Source organism: Microcaecilia unicolor, chromosome 7, assembly GCF_901765095.1.
Source record: "Microcaecilia unicolor chromosome 7, aMicUni1.1, whole genome shotgun sequence".
Taxonomy (NCBI): domain Eukaryota; kingdom Metazoa; phylum Chordata; class Amphibia; order Gymnophiona; family Siphonopidae; genus Microcaecilia; species Microcaecilia unicolor.
The window spans coordinates 248,604,619-248,624,891 of NC_044037.1; the positions used below are offsets into that span (position 1 = coordinate 248,604,619).

The 20,273-nt window shown below is 43.1% G+C and overlaps 1 protein-coding gene across 2 annotated transcripts in view; it reads left to right on the top strand.

Moving 5' to 3' along the window:
- LOC115474593 (DNA-directed RNA polymerase III subunit RPC7-like) overlaps window positions 1–15,607 on the top strand; it is a 40,798-nt gene extending 25,191 nt beyond the window's left edge. For both annotated transcript variants that reach the window (XM_030210120.1, XM_030210119.1), the window contains exons 4-9: window positions 4,022–4,151; window positions 6,988–7,056; window positions 8,257–8,313; window positions 8,756–8,829; window positions 11,175–11,279; window positions 13,015–15,607. In XM_030210120.1, the coding sequence (XP_030065980.1) occupies window positions 4,022–4,151; window positions 6,988–7,056; window positions 8,257–8,313; window positions 8,756–8,829; window positions 11,175–11,279; window positions 13,015–13,101 (522 nt within the window). In that variant the 3' untranslated portion in view covers window positions 13,102–15,607. The remainder of the gene's footprint in view (window positions 1–4,021; window positions 4,152–6,987; window positions 7,057–8,256; window positions 8,314–8,755; window positions 8,830–11,174; window positions 11,280–13,014) is intronic.
- The last annotated feature ends 4,666 nt before the right edge of the window (window positions 15,608–20,273 follow it).

The window sequence follows — 20,273 nt, forward strand, 5'->3', positions numbered from 1 at the left end:
CTATGGAGTCACTTTAATGGTGGCAGAGAAGAAATCACAGAGAAAGCTTGTCTTCTAGCTAGTAAAACCTAATCTAAAATATAGCTCCGATGTTAGGTGCAATTCAGGGAAATTTGTAAAGCATAAAGTTATTAGGATAGATTATCCTGAGTAAGAACTAGGAATGTTTGTCCAAAGTTTGGGGATCAGAAAGGTGAGTAAGGAGGCTTTCTGATTACCACATTTGCTTATTGTGACATTTTCATATTGTCTGTTTTAAATTATACTTCAACTTCTGTTTTCTTGTAGAACAGTGGATGACTAATAAATATTCTAATTAAATAAATTTTATAGGAAGCAAATAGGGCCAGATTCTGTATGTAGCATCCAAAATGTAGGCATGTCTTAATAATGCACATAGTGGTATTCTATAAACCGAGTCTATAGTAAAGTATAGTTTATAGAATAGCACATAGGCTGGGGGAACGCGTGTACATTTAGGAGTGGCCATTTATGTCACTGAAAATCTGCTGTAGATGCCCGCGCCTCAATGGTATGCATGCTGCCCTGATTCCTATAACAACACACATAAATTTGATTGACACCCTGACACGCTACACTCCTTCCATGGCCACACCCCTTTTTCAGCTACACACATTGGAATTTATATGCACCTCTTTCTAGAAAACGCCTAAAAAGAAGTCCACCTAAATTGCAATTATTGCCAATTAGTGACCATAATTGGTTGTTATTGGCCAATTTTCATGAGTAATTGGCTCGTTACTCAGTTGATTAGTACACGTAAATTGGCTGCGCACACAATTTAACACGTGGTACTTGCCACACCTTATATAGAATCTGGCCTGTAATGACTAAAATTGGATCAGCTCTAGGAGGTTATGTTTGGATGATAGAGATGAATTGGTTCATTGCTAAAATGACCCTTCTGTTCCCCTGGACTTTATTTACTTTGGGGCCCTTTTATGAAAGTGCAGTAAGCCCTTAACTTGTGGTTATCATGCTGAAACAGTTACTGTACAACCGCATCAAGGGGTTTTCTGGTAATTTGCCTGTTACCTTGCAGTAAACCACACATTACTTAATTGTTCAGGGGACGTGGCGTGGGTGGGGAATGAGTGTAGAAATGTTATCCAGGTAGTGCACTGTATTCACATCACACTAACTGCTTAATGCACTAACGGGGATCCACTTTCCGCCTCTTAAATAGGAGTGTTAAATGCTCCCGCATTAATTGTCAGCAGGTACCACACACTAATAGGAACATTAATGCACAAACTGAATACAAAAATTTCAGAAACATCTCCATTAGTTGCCCATGTTAGATTTGCAGCTACCAGGTGGTAAAGTCTTGTGTTAAGCCACGGTAACTGTAGATCTTAACATAGTAACATAGTAAATGTTGGCAGATAAAAACCTGCACGGTCCATGCAATCTGCCCAACAAGGTGGCCAGAGTTGAATCTAGAACTCTGCACAGGTTCCACTTCTTCATGATTTAAAACTGGCATACTTAATCTCTATCTCTCCTGGCCAGTTTTTGAGTACAAACCGTAGAAGTCTGCCCAGCAATGGTCCTACTTCCCAACTATTGGAGTTGCCATTGAAGCCCACTCCAGCCTTGATCCTGATCTGTTTTTGCCGTTTACAGAACCCAGACCATAGAAGTCTGCCGGGCATTGGTCATGTTTCCTAACCTCTGAAGCTGCCGTCAAAGCTAACTCATTTAAGTTTTGCTTTAATTGAATTCCATCTTTTTTTCTGTATAGTGTTCTTCTGTGTTTATACCATGCATTCTTGAATTCCATCAACAATGTTTTCTTCACAACCTCCTGTGGGAGGGCGTTCCAGGCATCCACCACCCTTTTTATGAAACAGTTTTCCAGACATTGCTCCTAAGTTTCTTACCCTGCAACCTCAACTCATGACTTCTACTTCTATAGTTTCCCCATCTCTGAAAAAGATTAGTTTGCATATTAATAGCTTTTAAATATTTAAAGATCTGTATCGTACCCCCCCACCCATCCCTCCTTTCCTCTAGGGTGTACATACGTACTAAAGTAGAAGGGCCCCTTTATTAGGAAAATGTGTAACTTTGCAGATAAGATTAGAAGAATGTTCAAGTGTTTGTAAAACAAACTTCAGTTTGAAAAAGTAGAAAGTCATGTATTTGGGGTGCAACAATCTATTGTTCATATGTCAATTAGGGGAAGAAGAGGCAATTGTTGAACAGGAAAGAAAACTAGGAGCATCTTGGATTACCTCAAAGCAGCTGTTTTCCCACTTGCTTTAGGTACATAAGTAGAGGTATTAGTCACTTGTAAGACCCCAATTTGCCTACTGTGTTTAATTCTAGAGACCATATCTTAGTAAAGACATTGAGAAAATGGAAGCATGTTCATAAAAGGGTTATTAAAATGCTACAGGACCTTCAACACAAACTGTATAGAGAAAAACATAACACAGGGTAGACACATTTTCTTTACATCTAGTAGCCTCCAGACAAGGGATAAAGGGGACAAGAAAGGCCCAGTGACTGAGAACATTCAACTTCTCCCCTCTCCCCAGCTGCCTTCCCTTCTCTTGCAGTGCCCTCCACTCATCCCCAGTAGCTTCCCTCCTCTCTCTCCCCCACTTGTTCCTAGCAATCTTTCTCCTTCAGTTCCTCCACTTTTCCTCAGCAGATCCCTTCTCTCTCTCCAGCTCTCAGTTATGAAGACAGCTCTTCTTTTGGCTGTATGGCTGTTGCTGATTGGGGAAGCAATTAAATTTGTAGGTGACCTGGCACCCAGAGTTCGTGAAGCCCTGAGTTAAGAAGCTGAAAGGGTACTTACTGGAGGAAAGAAGAGATGGAGAATATAATAAACTTTCAAATCTTGACAAGCTACAATTAAAGCGTAGAAAGGTGAAATGTTCCATAAAACATCAATGACAAAGGGCCATGATGTGAAGTTACAGTGAAGAAGATGTAAAGACTATATAAAGGAAAAAACAAAAGAATGGGAGAAGATTAATCAGATTCCAATGCAAGGGCAAACATTTATTAAAATATACAATAAACTCATAGACTGAAAATTTTTGATGGTGTTATATTGGCAGTCATTCTTTTGGACTATTGAACTTTTCTCCCTAATTGTCCATTGACTTGAATTGTTTGACTCCTGAAACAGGTGCCTTTAGCGCCGAAATGCAGGAATGCGTCGAGTCTATGAGTCTATTGTATATTTTAATAAATGTTTACCTTTGTGTTGGAATCCAATTGGTTTTCCCCCATTCTTTGTTTTTTCCTTGTTTAGTTGGTGCGTTTGGGGGTCCTTCTCTTTTTTGTTCACGTTTGTTGCTCGTTGAGACTATATAAAAACATTTATATGTTGAAAGGGTAACTGATACCTAGAACAATCTAATGCCAGAGCTAGTAGCTATCAAAAATGGTGGTGGAATTTAAAAATATTTGAACAGGTATCGAGCCCAAAGGTAAAGGGCAGGTCAGATAGAACAGGTAAAATATATGAAAGATAGGGGTATACTTGAGATAGTTGTTGAAGGTAGTTCTCAGAGTAGGGTTGAGAGGTTGGGTAGAAGATGTGGATGAAGGAGCCTGTGTTGGTTTAGGCAGTAGGGATTCATTTGCTCATCTATGCAAGTGGCGGTAGACCAGAGAGAATATCTTAGTTTGGGTAGACTTAATGGCCAGTTGACCTTTACCATTTACACCATTATGATTTTGACTATTTTGGGAGATTTATTCCTGGAGACTGTACTTTTCAGAGATGAATCCTTTTATGTCTTGTGCTTGAGTCTTGAACAAACCAGAAAGGTTTCTGCCTGGTTAGTCATATAGGGGATTGTTTCACTGCACATTTTGGAGGGGTGATCATTGCATAAAACTGAGGTTTCTGTCTTGCAGCTTTGACTGGAAAGGCAGAATTATAAATCGAATGATAAATACATTTCTTCTTTGTCTTAGAGCAGAGGTGTGTTTGAGGTTTGTATTGGTTGTATTTTGATATGTTCCTCTTCTGCAGGTCTTGGAATATAAGCCAGTCCCTCTGCTCACAGGAGAGGAAGTGGAATATATGCTGGCCTTGAAGCAGGAGCTGAGAGGAGCTATGAAAAGCTTACCTTACTATGTGAAACCAGCTGCACCAAAAAAGGGTATCTGTCACATCTTTGTGTAGCAATGTGAATCATTCTTCTAGCTCATGTACCCTTCCCACTTCTCATTGTGTAGAGAAAGTAATCACAGTGTGCATATCTGATATTATATATACAGGTGGATCTTATTCAAGTTCTGTGACCCATTGTATACATTGTGTAAACAAAGGAAAGCAATCAGAGTTTATGAACGCATACCCTGTGACTTTGTGGACAGTTTATTCCTCTTGATCTTACAAATTTTGTCTGGTGCCCAAGTTTTCTAAACATTATTCCACTTCAGATTATGATCTTGGTTTGAGTTCTTATCCTGCTAGACCAATCTAGACCAATGGATTATGTCCCTGTACCAGCTGATGGGAGGCAGAGAAATTTGAATATTCTGCTGACATCAGCGCTATAAGGAGTGGTGCACTTGGAACTCTCAGCTGTTGGGTTCATGATAGCTACCCTAGAGGTAGTTTATTATCTATTGAATTTGATAAACCGTCCTATCTGACAACACTAATCAGAACAGTTTATAATGTTGATTTAAGCATTATATCATAAACACAATAACATAAAATGAGACATCAAACAGGCTTTTCCTTCTCGTTGGTCCCCCAAGTCACAGGTGTTCAAGGTGAGGTTTCTCCTTCTGAGTCAGCCCAGGGACCAAGTGATGGGATCAGCCAGATCACTGCTTCTGTGGAGTTTCCCTGGACCCACCGGAGGCTCACTGTCTGAATCAGGAGGCTCAGGAACATTAGTCTCAACTGGATGCATCATACTTGATCAGTCAGCTAGAAGCAGGGACCATTCATTTGGCTCTCCTTCACTTTCTTCCCCTGCTGAAAGGAAAAGCAGTTCGAGTAATGTCGGACAATACCATAGTGGTAGCGTATGTTGGCAAGTAAGAGAGTACCAGAAGTGTAACAGTAGCTCAAGAGGTAGCCCTACTTCTTGAGTTGTCAGTCTCCTGGCTCTCTCCGGAGCACACATGGTAGGGATGTAGAACATGCAAGCAGACTTCCTCAGTCAGTAGACTCTGGACCCAGTGTTTCTGATGCTGGTGAATCACTGGGAGAAGCCACTGTTTGATCTCATGGTTGAGTGTCAAAATACCAAGTGCCCTTGCCTTCTTCAGACTAAGAAAAATAGAAGGAGTAATGGGGATCTATGTGTTGATCCAATCTTGCCCTCACAGGAGCCTCTGCATGTCTTTCCCCTATGGCCGCTGATTGGTTGTGTGGTCCGCAGGATTGTGAAACTTTCCTTGCTAGTGATTTTAATTGGCCATATAGTAAAACGTCTGGTGGAGTTGCCCCTCCTTCCCAGAGGGCTAGATTTTGGCTTACAGCATAGCTCTAGTGAATTAACGCTTAGCTTGCAGGAGTTATGTCCACATGGTGGTAGCTACTCTGCTTAAGGCATTTAAGCCTTCACATTTTTTACTTATTTGTGAGTTTGGAGACAGTTTAAGCATTGATGCAAGAGCAGGAGTGGCAAGCCCCACGGGGTTGATCTGTCCCTAATCTTAGCTTTTTTACAAGGACTGGATGAAGGGTTGGCCCCCAGGCTGTCTTAGATTTCAGGTAGCAGCTCTAGCATGTTTTCATGGTAAACTGAAAGGGATGCCTTTGGGTTTCCATATGAATATAGTCCACTTTTGTCAAGGGGTCAGATTCCTGCATGGGTCCTCTACCTGGTTTTGAGAGGTTTAGCACAGCTGCCTTTCAAGCAATTGCAAAGATTTTTGGTGCAGGATCTCTCCCTGAAAAACAGTGTTCCTGGTAGTGATTTGTTAAATCCACTGGGTCTCAGAGTTGTAGGCTGTTTCCTGTTGGGAACCCTTTCTTACATTTCTCTGACAATTTGGTTTTGATCTGTACTGTACCTTCATTTTGCCAAAGGTGGTTTCTCCCTTCCATGTGAATCAATCTGTTCCTAAATTGGATGTCTGTTGAGCTTTTCTTTGTTATTTGGAAGTCACCAACAATTTCAGCAGATCAGATGATTTGTTCTGTTTTGGAGCCCACATAAGGGACAAGCAGTGTCCAGATAGACCATTGCGCGATGAATTAAAGCTGCATACTTTTCCATCCACAAGCAGATACTGGAAGGACTTAGAGTGCATTTGACAAGATCACTAACGGCTTCCTGGGCGGAGGCCAAAGCAGTCTCCCTGGAAGATAGCTGCAAGGCAATGAAGTGGTCATTGTTCCAGTCCTTTGTAAAACATTACAGGATTGATGTTTTGGCTCAGGGAGATAGTGCCTTTGGCAGGGCATTCATGTAAAGAGCCTTGTCTTGTATTCCTCCCACCCTGTAGGGTAAAGCTTTAGTACATCCCATTGGTCTGGACTGGCCTAACCAAATCATAAGGAAGGTGAACATATTCTTACCTGTTAATTTCCTTTCCTTGAGTCCTGCTATCCTGGGTCCCCCCCTCCTCTGGTACACTTCAGCCCAGGATTTCCGTCTGAGCATTCCCTCGTTCATTCTTTGACTGTGTATATATAATTAGAACTTGAGTATGGTAATTATTAGAGTTCCCTGGATTGATCCTAGGGTTCCTTCTCTTTTTCTTGTTCTGATTTCTGGTATTTCTTGATCTGGTTGCCTTGGCATTGGACAAAGAGTTCCATGTTGCACCACTACTTATAGCGCTGATGTCAATGGCAAATGTCTCTACCGTCCATCTGCTGGTATGGGACACAATCCATTGGTCTAGAGTGGTCTATCAGGACTTAAGGAAAGGAAATTAACAGGTAAGAATAATTTCACTTTTGTCTTAGTTCTTAAATCAGTAATTTATTTTTCCTGTTCTCTGACTTCTGTTTGTTCCCCTTTTAAGATGTTGAACGATATTCTGATAAGTATCAGACTTCAGGACCCATTGACAATGCCATAGACTGGAGCCCAGGTACGTACTCATTTACTCTGGTTTTGCACATTGGTTTGGATTTTCCTAAAAGTGACACTGTCCAGACACCATAAGAGTGACATATCACCTACTATTCATCTTTTGTTTTTTTTATTCAAGGGTACATTCAGCCCCCTCTTTAAGCTCACTGATTCATCAAAATATGTTTCTTAACATATATATTTTAGGATCACTTGATTCTTTAGAGGATCCTTGTGACAATGAAGGACACAGTTGTATCTTCTGTAGGTACACATTTGGTTGACTGCTAACCATGAATGCCTATCTTGTTTAATTGTTAGGATTCTGCATGAGGGTTTGCTTGGGGGAGATGATCTCATTTTAAGAGTGGATGCAAATACCGCCTACTCAGGAAATGCTCTTTAAGGGTTTTCATGTATGTATTTGATGTGGTAAGTTTATAATTCCTTCAATTTAAAAAAATCTTTTATTATCTGTTTCTTTTTTATTAGTGTGTATTTTGTCTTATAATTTGTTTTCTTATTTATTATGGGGTCCTTTTACTAAGCAGCAGTAAGCACTAACGCTTGCTTACCATACGGGAAAGTGCACTACCATGGGGCACGCTCAGTTGTCCTGTGGTAGTGTTGGTATCTGTGCACACTTCCCAGGTGCTAAAAAATACTTTTTAGTTTTTAGCACTGGGGCATGTTTAGGGGAGCAGAAAGTAGATGTGCCCAGTGCTAATTGGTTAGCGCAGCTACATTGCCGCACACTTACCAATTAGCACATGAGCCCTAAATAGGTGTCGGTAAGGGCTCACATGATAATGGCCACGTGCTAATTGAGAAATTAGCACATGGCTATTAATTGAGGAAATGAAAACTCGGCCATTTTAGAGCTGTGCTTAAGGTCGCCTTAGCGCACAGGGAAACCCTTGCACTAGTTATAGCACTGGCCACTTTTTAGCGCAGCTTAGTAAAAGGGCCAAGTAATTTTATTTATCTATTTTTTTATTTAGAGCATTTGATATAAATGGAAAAACAGATTTTTCTTGCATACCAGAAAAATTCAGTTTCTCTCTCCCATTATACTTATTAATACAGAGAGGATGGAACTCTTGCTACCTTGCACTGCTTATGTTTACTGTAAAAATCAGTCTTTCAGAATAATGTTATTAGAGTAGAGCAGGGAAAACAGAGGTATGTTGATCCACTAATCACAATTTTGTTTTTACAGATTGGCAGATGCTTCCCCGGGAGCTCAGGATCAGGGTGCGAAAATTACAGAAAGAGAGTCAGTATCTAACTTTCTGTAACTACTGTTTAACTAACATGAATGTTGGAAAGAAACCTTTTCAGTTTCTGTAATTTGTTAAAAAAAAAAACAACCTAATATGGCTCTCGAGGCAGCATTCAGAAACTCTTATGAGGATTATTTTCCAGACACCAGTATCTAATGTGGTAATGCTCTGGACTATATTTCCACTTCCACCTCCTTAGCCAAAGAAGGTTGCTACAGTTTGTTTGTTTGTTTTAATCTAAATCAAGGGTAGGTTGAAAGAGAAGAGACAGTGGAACAAGAGCTACTAAGGATGGTATTAGAAGAGCTGTGCTTTGGTCTCCCTGCCTGGCACAACTGTCCCCTTCATTCATGCATACTCTTGCAGTGGCTAAATCATGAGAAGGCATGCTGCGGCAGGAGATGCGAGTATGTTTTCTCCTTGCTTGTTTTACAGAAGCCAGTGTTATCCTTCCCAAACGTAAACAGAGGATCCCAGTGGATAAGGAGGAGATCATCAAGAAACTGGAGGTAACTTCTTCCTGCCCCACCCTCCACCCCCCAAATAAAATTCTATAAACCACAAACCATCTTGCTGTTAATAAATATGGTGAGATACAGAAGCAAGAAGGAATGAATTTACTTCTCAGGATCTGCTGGATACATCTAGGGATCAGGATTTGTCACTGTTGGAGAGAGTATGTTTGAGTCAATGGACCTTTGGTCTGATTCTGCATGGCATGGAGAAATGGAACAGAAGCTGTCTTCTTTGGGGGGTTAATTTTATAAACCTTGTTCTATGTGTAAAACCTGTTTTACATGTGGTACAGGTCTTTATAATAGAATTGCAGATCCGTGTTCGCACATAAAACGTACACGCACCGAAAGATTGCACTTATTTTTACATGGATGTGCATATTTTATCAAATATACAGCTACACATGCTCAATATAGGTGCACACAGCATCTTCAGAGCAGCTGTAGATTTGTGTGTTTGAATTTGCATGCTACTGGGGGCTAATTCTGGATGCTTATTTTGTAAAGGCACATAGATGACTATGTTGCTTTTATAAAATAGGGCTAAAACAGGTGGCTTTGGGTCTAAATGCTTCTTTTAACTCCTTGAGAGGACCAAAAGTGAGGAGCCTAGCTAATATGCCATTAATTATCTTAAGTTTAAACTCAGTAATGGACATCAATTGCCTTGTGCCATTTCCAACAAGTGATTTTTCCTGCAAAGAATTGATGTGGGAGCTTTGAAAAACTGCAGAACCTACTTTAAAATCAGATCCTTCCAAAGAGTGTTGATTCCTACAATTTCATTACCTTCTTTATAAGCATAGGGCCAGATTCTGTATATGGTGCAGTAAATATCGGCGCCAAACAAAAACACACCTAGGCGTATTCTGTAAACTACATGGTTTATAGAATGCGTCTAGAGCCCATCCATTTGACTAAATTTAGTTGCAGGTATTTACGCCAAGTAAAACTTGGTGTAAATGCAGGCGACTAAGGCACGGAGCAGGTGTATTCTATATCGGCACACATAGATTTTAGAAACGCCCATGACCCACCCATTCCACACCCATGGCCATACCCCCTTTTCAGTTCTGCATCTTAGAATTTACGTGGAGACCTTTACAGAATATGCTTAGCAGGTTCTGCACATAAATCCTAATTCATGCCAATTAGTGTCAATAATTTCCTGTGAATTGGCAATTATCGGCGCTGATTGACTTGTTAAGATATTTAAGTGCATGCACAAATCAGAATATGACTTGATTTGCACGCACAACTCCAGTCGCACTATATAGAATCCGGAGAATAACATGCATGTTATACACATTTTTACAAACCATGATAACCCCCTGTGAGCTATATGCGTGACCATGCTTTCCTGGTGTATTTTTACTAAGATGCACTAATTGTTAAATTTGTGCATTTGTTTTTAAGGCTTTTTCTTTTAAGTTTTGGGTTTTTTTTGCAAGTTTCGTATGCTAATAATGCCTGCAAGAATTTAAAAAGAAACCCCCTTAAAAAACAAACACATTAATTTAGCTGTTAGCGTGTTTTAGAAAAATAAACTGGTATGGTGTGTGTTATATGCACGGGCACATTATACGAGTTTATTTTTACATAGACATGTAATTTGCATGTTTTATGCATGTGGGCGTGTTATGGGCTAGATTCTATATATGGCTCTAGAAAATATTAGCGCTAAGCACTATTCTATAAACAGTGCTCCAAGTTGGGCACCATTTATAGAATAACTTAGCACCAGGATCCACACTCAATATGGGCACAAAGATTTAAACCAACTAAAACCTTGTTTAAATCCTCATGCTTAAATTAGGCGTGGGTCTGCCATATTCTGTAACAGTGTGTGCCCTTCCCATGGCCATACCCCCTTTTCAGATCTGCGCATAAGAATTTATGCACACATCTTTTTAGAATAATGCCTAGCAAGATGCGCACGTAAATTCTAATTATTGCCAGTTAGCACAATAATCAATTGTTAGCGTCAATTAATGGTGCTAATTGGCTCGTTACTCAATTAAATTGTGCCCACAAATGGGCACATGTGCAATTTTGAATGCGCAGTTTTGAGCGCCATATATAAAATCCAAGGGTATATGCATAAAAATTTGGTACTTCAGGTGGAATAAAATTAGAATACTGCATATTGTTACACTGTGCCTTAAGTAGACATTTTTAAGGATAATTTTAAATTAGAATAAAATTTTGAGCAACATATAGCTGCTTTCTTTTTATAACTTTTCATTATATTTTCTTAATTTGGCTTTGTTTTGTAACACATCTACAAGTCTTCTGGAGATGTAGCTGAGGTCTTTTACCATAAAATGTGTAAATTGTAGACACTTGAAAAGAAGGAAGAGGAAGTGACATCAGAGGAAGATGAGAAACAGGAAGAGGAGGAAGAAAAAGAAGAAGAGGAAGAGTACGATGAGGAACATGAAGAGGTAATCTAGTCTGGGGATTTAATAAATGGTCACTAACAAATTAATTTGCATTATATTTAAGGGCTGTGTATCATGCTTATAATTGAGTTTTAAAGTACTTCAGTTTTGTTTATTTGCTTGCATTTCTCGCTATCCTTCCAAAACAATAGTCATGGTGACTTGCAAAACAAGAATGCATAATAGAGTTAAAAACTAGCTTAATATCTTTTTTTACTACTACTACTACTTAACATTTTAAAGCGCTACTAGGGTTACGCAGCGCTGTACAATTTAACATGGAAGAACAGTCCCTGCTTGAAGAGCTTACAATCTAAAGGACAAATGTACAGTCAGTCAAGAGGCCAATGCTCTCTAGGCTAATCCCCCTGTTTAGTGGCTGCTGTGCCACAATGCTGACACAGCCCATTCAAAGTAAAGTTTATTTTGTGTTATTTTGCATACATTTTCAGTTGCTGTAGTCAGAACTGAGATTTTTTTTCTCCTTCATGCCATTATAACTTTGCACAAGTTGAGATGCAATGAGACAGAGCAGCTAGAAAAATGTCCCACTGGAGAAACAACAAAGTCTGTGGGCAATGAACCAAGTCCAAAAGCAATGGAAGTAAAACCCGGCTGGCTCAATCCGTCCTCCTTTTTCTGGAGCCATATGGTAACCCTATTTGCCAAAGGCCACTTGCACATTGTAGTTTTAGAATTGTAATGATGTCAAGTGTTGAAAGTAAATCTTAACTGCAGTGCCAGGAAGTCAAAGCAGCCAAGTTCATCTTTGGAAATTTGCGTACAGAATGTATTCAATTCAGTGTAAAGCTGTGATCTATGCTTAGGGTTACCATATATCCAGTTTTAACCTGACATGTCCTCTTTTTGAGGACACTGGGGGACGTTCGGGCGGGTTTTTCCAGCCTGCCCGTTTGTCCGGGTTTGTGGGCAAGTGGGCAGGCTGGCACTGGAGGGCCTCAGGGTGTCTTCCTCTCCCTTACCTTATCGTGCCCTGGTGGGTCTAGTGGCCTCTTTGTGGCAGGAAATTATTCCACTTTTTCCTGCCCTGTGATGTTGCTGCCTGCTCGCTGCCATCTCCATTTCAAAATGGCTGCCGAGACTTCAAATGGCGGTCTTGCGAGACTTCCACAGAAGTCTTTTTGAAGCAGCGCCAGCAGCGAACGGGCAGTGGTATTGCCGGGCAGGAAAAAGTGGACTCCTTTCCTTCCCCCGAAGAGACCACTAGACCACCAGGGCACGATAAAGTAAGGTAGAGGAGGGGATGTTGATCATGGATGGAATGTGGGTAGGGGGTAGGGAGGTATGGGGGTGAAGATGGGCATGCAGAGTGTGGTAAGGTGGGGAGGGTCATGGCTATTGGTGTCCTCTTTTGTCAAGGCAAATATGGTAATCCTATCTATGCTGAATAAAGTCTGTGGTGGTTATATGTAATCTCAGGAGCCAGGGCCCTTGCAGATTCCTTGATAAGAACTGGGATGCTAATGTTGTACCTTTTGTTAGATGGAAGAAAGCTGTGTGTCTTTGTGCATGCTCTCAAGCTTTCCTGGGTGCCTTAGGCTTTCATTGTGGTACTTACCATTGGGGAATAGAGTGGCTGATAAGCTTTTATAGACTCTCTTCTCCTAAAAGCAATCAATAGGTAACACCAGATTAGAGGCAAGAATTTGTGATATAATGGAAACTTCTGTGAGCCCTCATTGTGTCTCTTTATTAATTTTTTTCTTTCTGTTCTTAGGAGACAGATTATATTATGTCCTACTTTGATAATGGAGAAGACTTTGGTGGTGACAGCGATGATAACATGGATGAGGCAATATATTAACATCTGAGAAGACTTGGTGGGGGGGGGGGGGGGGAGGAAAATATACCACTCCTTTCCTTCGAAGGCTGATTTTGTTTGTAGTCCTCAGACTCCACTGGTCACATTAGCTGCTTCCCAGAAATGGGTAGAGGAGGAAATTAGTGTGACCAAAGTGTGACATTAGCACTTGCCACTGAGATCATCCAATGTGCTCCAAAACCAGTCAGGTTTAGGAAAAGGATCAGAAAAAATCCTCTCGCTTCCAAATTTGTCTTTTGTGAGCATAAATAAGTTGATTTTTTTTCACCTTCCGAAGATATTATTCTACCAGACCTCAAGTCCTAACTCGGTATTTTGGTAGAGTCTTGAAACAAATTCCACAGGTGATATGTAAAGCTAGAGGAACAGCAGAAATTGTTGGAATCCTATTCTGTCATTCCACACCTGTGTGATGTGACTTGCAAACTCTGGTGAACGTTAAAATCATTTTTGAGAGTATTTGTGACCTAGACTGGTCAGTTTCAGAGACAGGATGCTGGGCTTGATGGACCATGGCCTGCGTCTGCATGGCTTACTTATGTTATAAGTGACTTTTGGACTTTGCAGTTTTTAGGTACTTCACTATTTGCCATTTATTTGTTGGATCTACAAAGATGGATTTGCCTTCCACAGAAGAGTGAAGTGGATTTTCTAGCTTACTTCCAGCAGAGGGAGCTAATGGCACATGCAAGAACACTAATGGAAGCTGATCCACAAAAATGTTTTTACTGTCTTTAAGTGTCTTTCTCTGTTCATCTTTAATGTTTAGAAGCTCTAATGCAGACCCTTTTGTTAGCTGGTTATATTTTCTAGTAAATGTTCTTTATTGGTTTTGCAGCATTTCGAACACAAAGGATTAGAAAACTCTCCCATAATTGTTTCAGTTTCACAACATAGAAACTTTTCAACAAAAACCGTTTTCATTTCTAGGGAGATTTCTATAGTATTAAGATAGAAATTCCTTTTCCAGCACACGCATGTGTAACCATGTACTGTCACTTCAGTGCAGAAGCAAGCCTGACCTAGACCTGATGGTACTCTCAGCAGAACACACGCTGAAATTTGTATTCTTGGTTTTCATATAACAAATCCTACAGTGATTTAAGTTTGGAGTTAAAATTCATGGTGTAGAGTGATCCTTTTAGACAGTTGTCACTAAGGGCCCTGATTACTAAGGTGCATTAGCGTTTGTAACGCGCCTACAATTAGCGCGCGCAGGTTTCATATGTTTATTAAGACCTGTAATGAATATCCCCCATCCAGCTCATAAGCTACAAACTTGATGGGGTTTTACTTTCAGCCTAGTATAGTTTTATAATGTTTTAATTTTTTAGGAGAAATAAAAAGACCAAAGTGGATTATAGAAAATTTAACAAACAGGACAGAGCCAGCAAATGTTCATTTCTTTATCTTCTCTGCTAGACCAGTCCAGATAAACAGGTTGTCACCCCTTCCCACCAACAGATGGAGAGAGAAAAACTGAATATTCCAGTGACCTCACCAGTATAAGGTAGGCTGCAGTCTGGAATTCTCCAGTATTTTTTCTATCTCCAGCAGATATGTAGGTCTGGGCTGGTGCAGCAGGTCCTTCACCAAGGCCTGACTTCTCAGAGTGCAGGTCACGGTTTACGCCCCTGAGGGTAAGTTCTTGGGCTAGTGGCGTCCTTACCTCCAGTTGAGTGTGGAGCTGGCTTTGCCTGCCATAGCCTCAAGCTACAGCCCAAGGGCTGGGTCTCGGTCATTGAACTGTGAGAGTTCTTCATTGGTAGGGGATCTCCAGGACCCAAGGACCTCTCACCATTTGAAGAAGAGGATTCTCCGGTAGTGTCCGGAAGTCTGCAGTTGTTCTTTCATGAAAAGTTGGGTCAGCTGATTGACTCAGTGGCTGAAGCTCTCCATATTCCAACTCTGCACATAGTGGAGCCCTTGGATGGAGATCCTATCCTGGAGGGTCTCTGTGGGCCCCCCAAGGCATTTCTGCTTCATAGAGCCTTTTCTCAAATAGTCTTGTCTGAATGGAAGGCCACAGAGGGGGGCCCTCTGGGGTTCCACACTCTTGGGAAGGCTTTATCCACTCCCCTGTGTGGAGCAGGATCATTTACTAAGTCTGTCAACATCCCAGACAACCATCCCAGCAGATGATGGTGCTTCCTTGAAAGATGCAAATGATCAGAAGGTAGAGCAGCTTTTGAAACAGATCTTCACTTCCTTAGCATTGGGGGTTGAAGCTAATAAACTAAAGTTTTAACTCTCAAAAAAGCAAGTGTATCTCTCTGATTCACAGATTGATTTATGTTTTGGAGGGAAAAGACTTCAGATGCTCAACATTCTGTCTTAAAACACCTAAACAGTGAATGATTGAATGCTTATATCCACTATTGACAGAAATGTTTTCCAATGTGGATAGTGCATGAGCTCCTCATTAGTTTATAAAGACCTCCAAGTTTATCTGTATATATTATATATTTATTATACTTTTGTTTTTATTATTATACTAGTAAAAAAGGCCCGTTTCTGACACAAATGAAACGGGCGCTAGCAAGGTTTTCCTTGGAGTGTGTATGTTTGGGAGAGTGTATGTGAGAGTGACTGTTTGAGAGTCAGAGTGAAAGTGTGAGTGTGTGAGAGAGAGTCTGGGTGTGAGTGTGTTTGTGAGAGAGTGTGTGTGAGAATGAGAGTGTGTGCAAGTCTGTATGTGAGACACAGTGTGAGAGAGTGTGTGTGTGTGGGCAAGAGAGAGAGTGTGTGTGTGAGACACAGATTCTCTGTGAGAGTGAGTGTATGACACCAAGCGAGTGTGTGTGTGAGCCGTGCCCTCCCAATCCATGGCCATCTGTCCCCTGCCCCCTCCATTCATCCTTTTCCAGCAATTCCCCTCTGTCCCTGAGTCGTGCCCTCCCAATCCATGGCCATCCATGTTTGTCTGTCACCTGCCCCCTCCATTCATCCCTATCCAGCATTTCCCCTCTCTGCCTGAGGCCTGCCCTGCAATCCATATCCATCCATGCCCATCTGTGCCCTCCATTCATCCCTATGCAGCAATTCCCCTCTCCCTGAGTCCTGCCCTTCCAATCCATGCCCATCCATGCTCCTCTGTCACCTGGCCCCTCCATTTTTCCCTATCCAGCATTTCCCCTCTCTGCCTGAGGCCTGCTCTGCAATCCATATCCATCCATGCCCATCTGTCCCCTCCATTCATCCCTATCCAGCAATTCCCCTCTCCCTGAGTCCTGCCCTTCCAATCCATGCCCATCCATGCTCATCTGTCACCTGGCCCCTCCATTTTTTCCTATCCAGCATTTCCCCTCTCTGCCTGAGGCCTGCTGTGCAATCCATATCCATCCATGCCCATCTGTCCCCTCCATTCATCCCTATCCAGCAATTCCCCTCTCCTGAGTCCTGCCCTTCCAATCCATGCCCATCCATGCTCCTCTGTCACCTGGCCCCTCCATTTTTCCCTATCCTGCATTTCCCCTCTATGCCTGAGGCCTGCTGTGCAATCCATATCCATCCATGCCCATCTGTCCCATCCATTCATCCCTATCCAGCAATTCCCCTCTCCCTGTGTCCTGCCCCTTCCAATCCATGCCCATCCATGCTCATCTGTCACCTGGCCCCTCCATTTTTCCCTATCCAGCAATTTCCCTCTCTCCCTGAGTCCTGCCCTCCCAATCCATGCCCCTCTTTCCCCTGCCCCCTCCATTCATCCATTTCTAGTAATTCCCCTCTCTCCCTGTGCCCTGCCCTCCTAATCCATACCCATCCATGCTCCTCTGTCCCCTGCCGCCTCCATTCATCCTTTTCCAGCAATTCCCCTCTGTCCCTGAGTCGTGCCCTCCCAATCCATGCCCATCCATGCTCCTCTGTCCCCTGCCGCCTCCATTCATCCTTTTCCTTGCCCTTCCATGACCCCCCCCTCGCATCCATGCTACTCTCTCTCCCATGTCCCAGCCTGGCCCGCCCTCTTTTCCCCCCCCCCCCCTTCGCATCCATGCCTCGCATCCATGCCCCCCCTTCGCATCCATGCATCCCCCCCCCCCCGTTCGCATCCATGCTTCCTTTTTTTTTTTTCTTCTTCGTTTTAACTTTACCTCCGTGGCGGTTCGTGCAGCGAAGCGTCAGGGAAGGAGGCGGCGCTCCCGACGTAAAGCTAGACGTCGGGAGCGCCGCCTCCTTCCCTGACGCTTCGCTTCCCGATTTGTTTGGTTTGAGGCGAGGGCGGGGCAGAGACGGCTGGCTGGCTTGAAGGCTTCACTGGGAGTGACGTCAGATGGCTTCAAGGCTTCAAGGCTTCAGCTTGAAGCTTCCGGCTTCAAACTTCCGGCTTCACAGAACGTTGTCTTCAGAACGTTCACGGTGCGTTTTATTATATTAGATGTTTTTATACATATTTATGTTTTTATCGGCAGCACTTATCTGGGCTTTAGCAACAACTGCAGCTGGGAGCTCTCTACAGAAAATGTCTGTTTCGCTTCAAGCTTCTAAAGGAGCGGAGTCCACGGCCATAGTGAAGCCCTAAAAACAGTAAATACATACAACTATGAGTTAGAGAAAAGTACAGAAGCTGGCAACTTTATTTTATAGATTGTCACTTACCGATTTCTATCCTGCCTTCCTTTTCAATGAGTAATGTTTGAAAAGATGGCCGCCGGTTTTTAAACTGACGCCTTCCGTTCTCAACCTATCATAGTGAAATCTGAATTCTTAAAGTGATAGCACTTAGTTGACTAATTTAATAGGAAACACAAAGGAGCAAGGGAAGCCTCTTAAATAAAGGTATTCCATTCAATTCGATTGTTCAATCCGGAAGGGGATAGAGATTTCAGCCTGTATATCCAGCATTGTTCAATCTGATGGAGTTTACAATCTCTATCCCCTCCTCTCATGGATTGTACTATATGGTCGATTACAATACATTTAAAGTCCTCAAATACATGTGGAATAATCTTGCTGTGAGCAACCAGTGGAGCCTCTAATCTTTTTTGAGAGTTAAAACTATGTCTTACATAAACAATGTGTATTAGTTGAAGATTTTATGTGATTTTATTTTATGGGTTGTGAAGAATTGTTGCTTCTGTTTTAGTCACTTTGTTAACAAGGGTGAAACCAAAATAGATTAAACTTGTTGAAGCAATTGTTGTTTTTCCTTTATTTCCTTTTTTCCTCGGCGTGTGTATGTTTGAGAGAGTGTGTGTGAGAGTGACTGTGTGTGAGAGAGAGAGTGAATCTGAGTGTGTGTGTGACAGAGAGTGAGACTGGGTGCGAGTGTGTCTGTGAGAGAGAGTGTGTGTGCCTGGGGCCCCTCCCTCCCACCTAGTTCCAGTGTCCCCCCTTCCTCCGTGTTCCAGGGTCTTCGTTCCCCCTCCCTCCCTCCGAGTTCCAGGGTCATCCCCCCGTTTTTGTTTTTTCGTTTTTGTACAGGTGGTGCATTGCCCTCCCTCCTCCCCTCTCGTCCCCTCCTCCAAGTTCCAGACCCCCTCCCTCCCCCCGAGTTCCAAACCCCTCTCTCCCCAGTTCCAGACCCCCTCCCTCCCTCCGAATTCCAGACCCCCCTGCGAGTTCCAGACCCCACCTCCCTGCCTCCCTCCCTCAGATTTGCAGACCCCCCTCCCTCTCTCCGAGTTCCAGACCCCACCTCCCTGCCCCCTCCCTCCAATTTGCAGACCCCCCTTCCTACAATTTCCCAACCCCCCTCAGAGTTCCTGACCCCTGGACCCCCCCTGCCGTGACCCTCTCGAGCCCCACTTCCCGCTGCCAACCCTCCGGGCTTCGTAGCCCATCTGTGAAGAAAGTTACGGACACAGGCAGGCAGACGCATAGAAAGTTGGAGGTGAGAATTATATAGGACGCGTCATAATGGGTCTAGTGACATCAGCTAGGGCGTCGTAGCCCATCTGTGAAGAAAGTTACGGGTACAGGCAGGCAGATGCATAGAATGTTGGAGGTGAGAATTATTATATAGGATATGTGGCATTCTGATGAGGTAAGCAGGTAGGACTTTATAACATGGAAGAAAGTACATGTGATATCTTTAATGTATACCTTTTCTATTTCTTGATATACTACATATTTCCTTTGGGAGGGGACCCTTTTGTGTAGAAGAAGTGCAGCATGCCAAGTACTGTAGTTATATGTAATATATAAGAACAGCCATACTGGGTCAGACCAATGGTCCACCTAACTCAGTATCCTGTTTCCAGCAGTAGCCAATCCAGGTCACAAGTACCTAACAGAAACCCAAATAGTAGCAACATGTCTATCTCATTAGTAGTCTATGGACTTTTCCTCCAGGAACTTGTCCAAACCTTTTTTCCATATCATCAAGCTGATCAATCCATAGACTGGTGGGTTGTGTCCATCTACCAGCAGGTGGAGATAGAGAGCAAACTTTTGCCTCCCTATATGTGGTCATGTGCTGCCGGAAACTCCGGTCGTTCCTCCGGCGTGGCGGTTTTTTCCCGCCATAAACGCCCATCCCCCGCTCCTCGCCTCCGCCATCTTGGCCGGCCACGCGGCTCGGACGGCTTCTTCGTGGGCCGCCCTTGAGGTTGGAGACATTAATGCCATGAACGCCCTTAATTTGGGCGACGGCACAAGCGGCTAAAGTTAAGCGCCGTTCTTCCCGCGCGGCTCCTTGGCGGAGTTTCGCGCCGGACGCCATTTTGGATGCGCAGCATGTCTCTCCCCCGCTATTGCGAGCGCCGGTTGAGAGTGCGTCTAGGGCTGTTGCCCAGGCTGCGGAAGTGCACAGTCTGGGGGGTTTCTCCCCCGAGTTTGTTTTGCTGCTGCATCAGGCTTTCCTCATGCAAAACGCTGCCCCTGCTCCCTCTTCTGATAAAGAGGTTGAGGTTCTCAGAGGTAAACGCCCTCGGGTGGATTTCCAGGCCTTGGAGGACTTTGTCTCCTCCGATGTAGATGAGGGCAGCGTGTCTGAGGTCTCCCAACGGTCCTTTGCGGATTCCTTGGAGGAGATAGATCCCCGCTCGGATGGAGCGGATGACCCCTGTGCAGCGCGGCTTTTTAGCCCAGAGGATTTGCCCAACCTGTTTTTACAGGCCATGGACACTTTGAAGATTTCCTCTCCGGAGGACGTCTCTCCCTCAGCCCCTGTTGGCTCTGCCATTATGCTGGGGACGAAGCGCCCGCCTAGATCC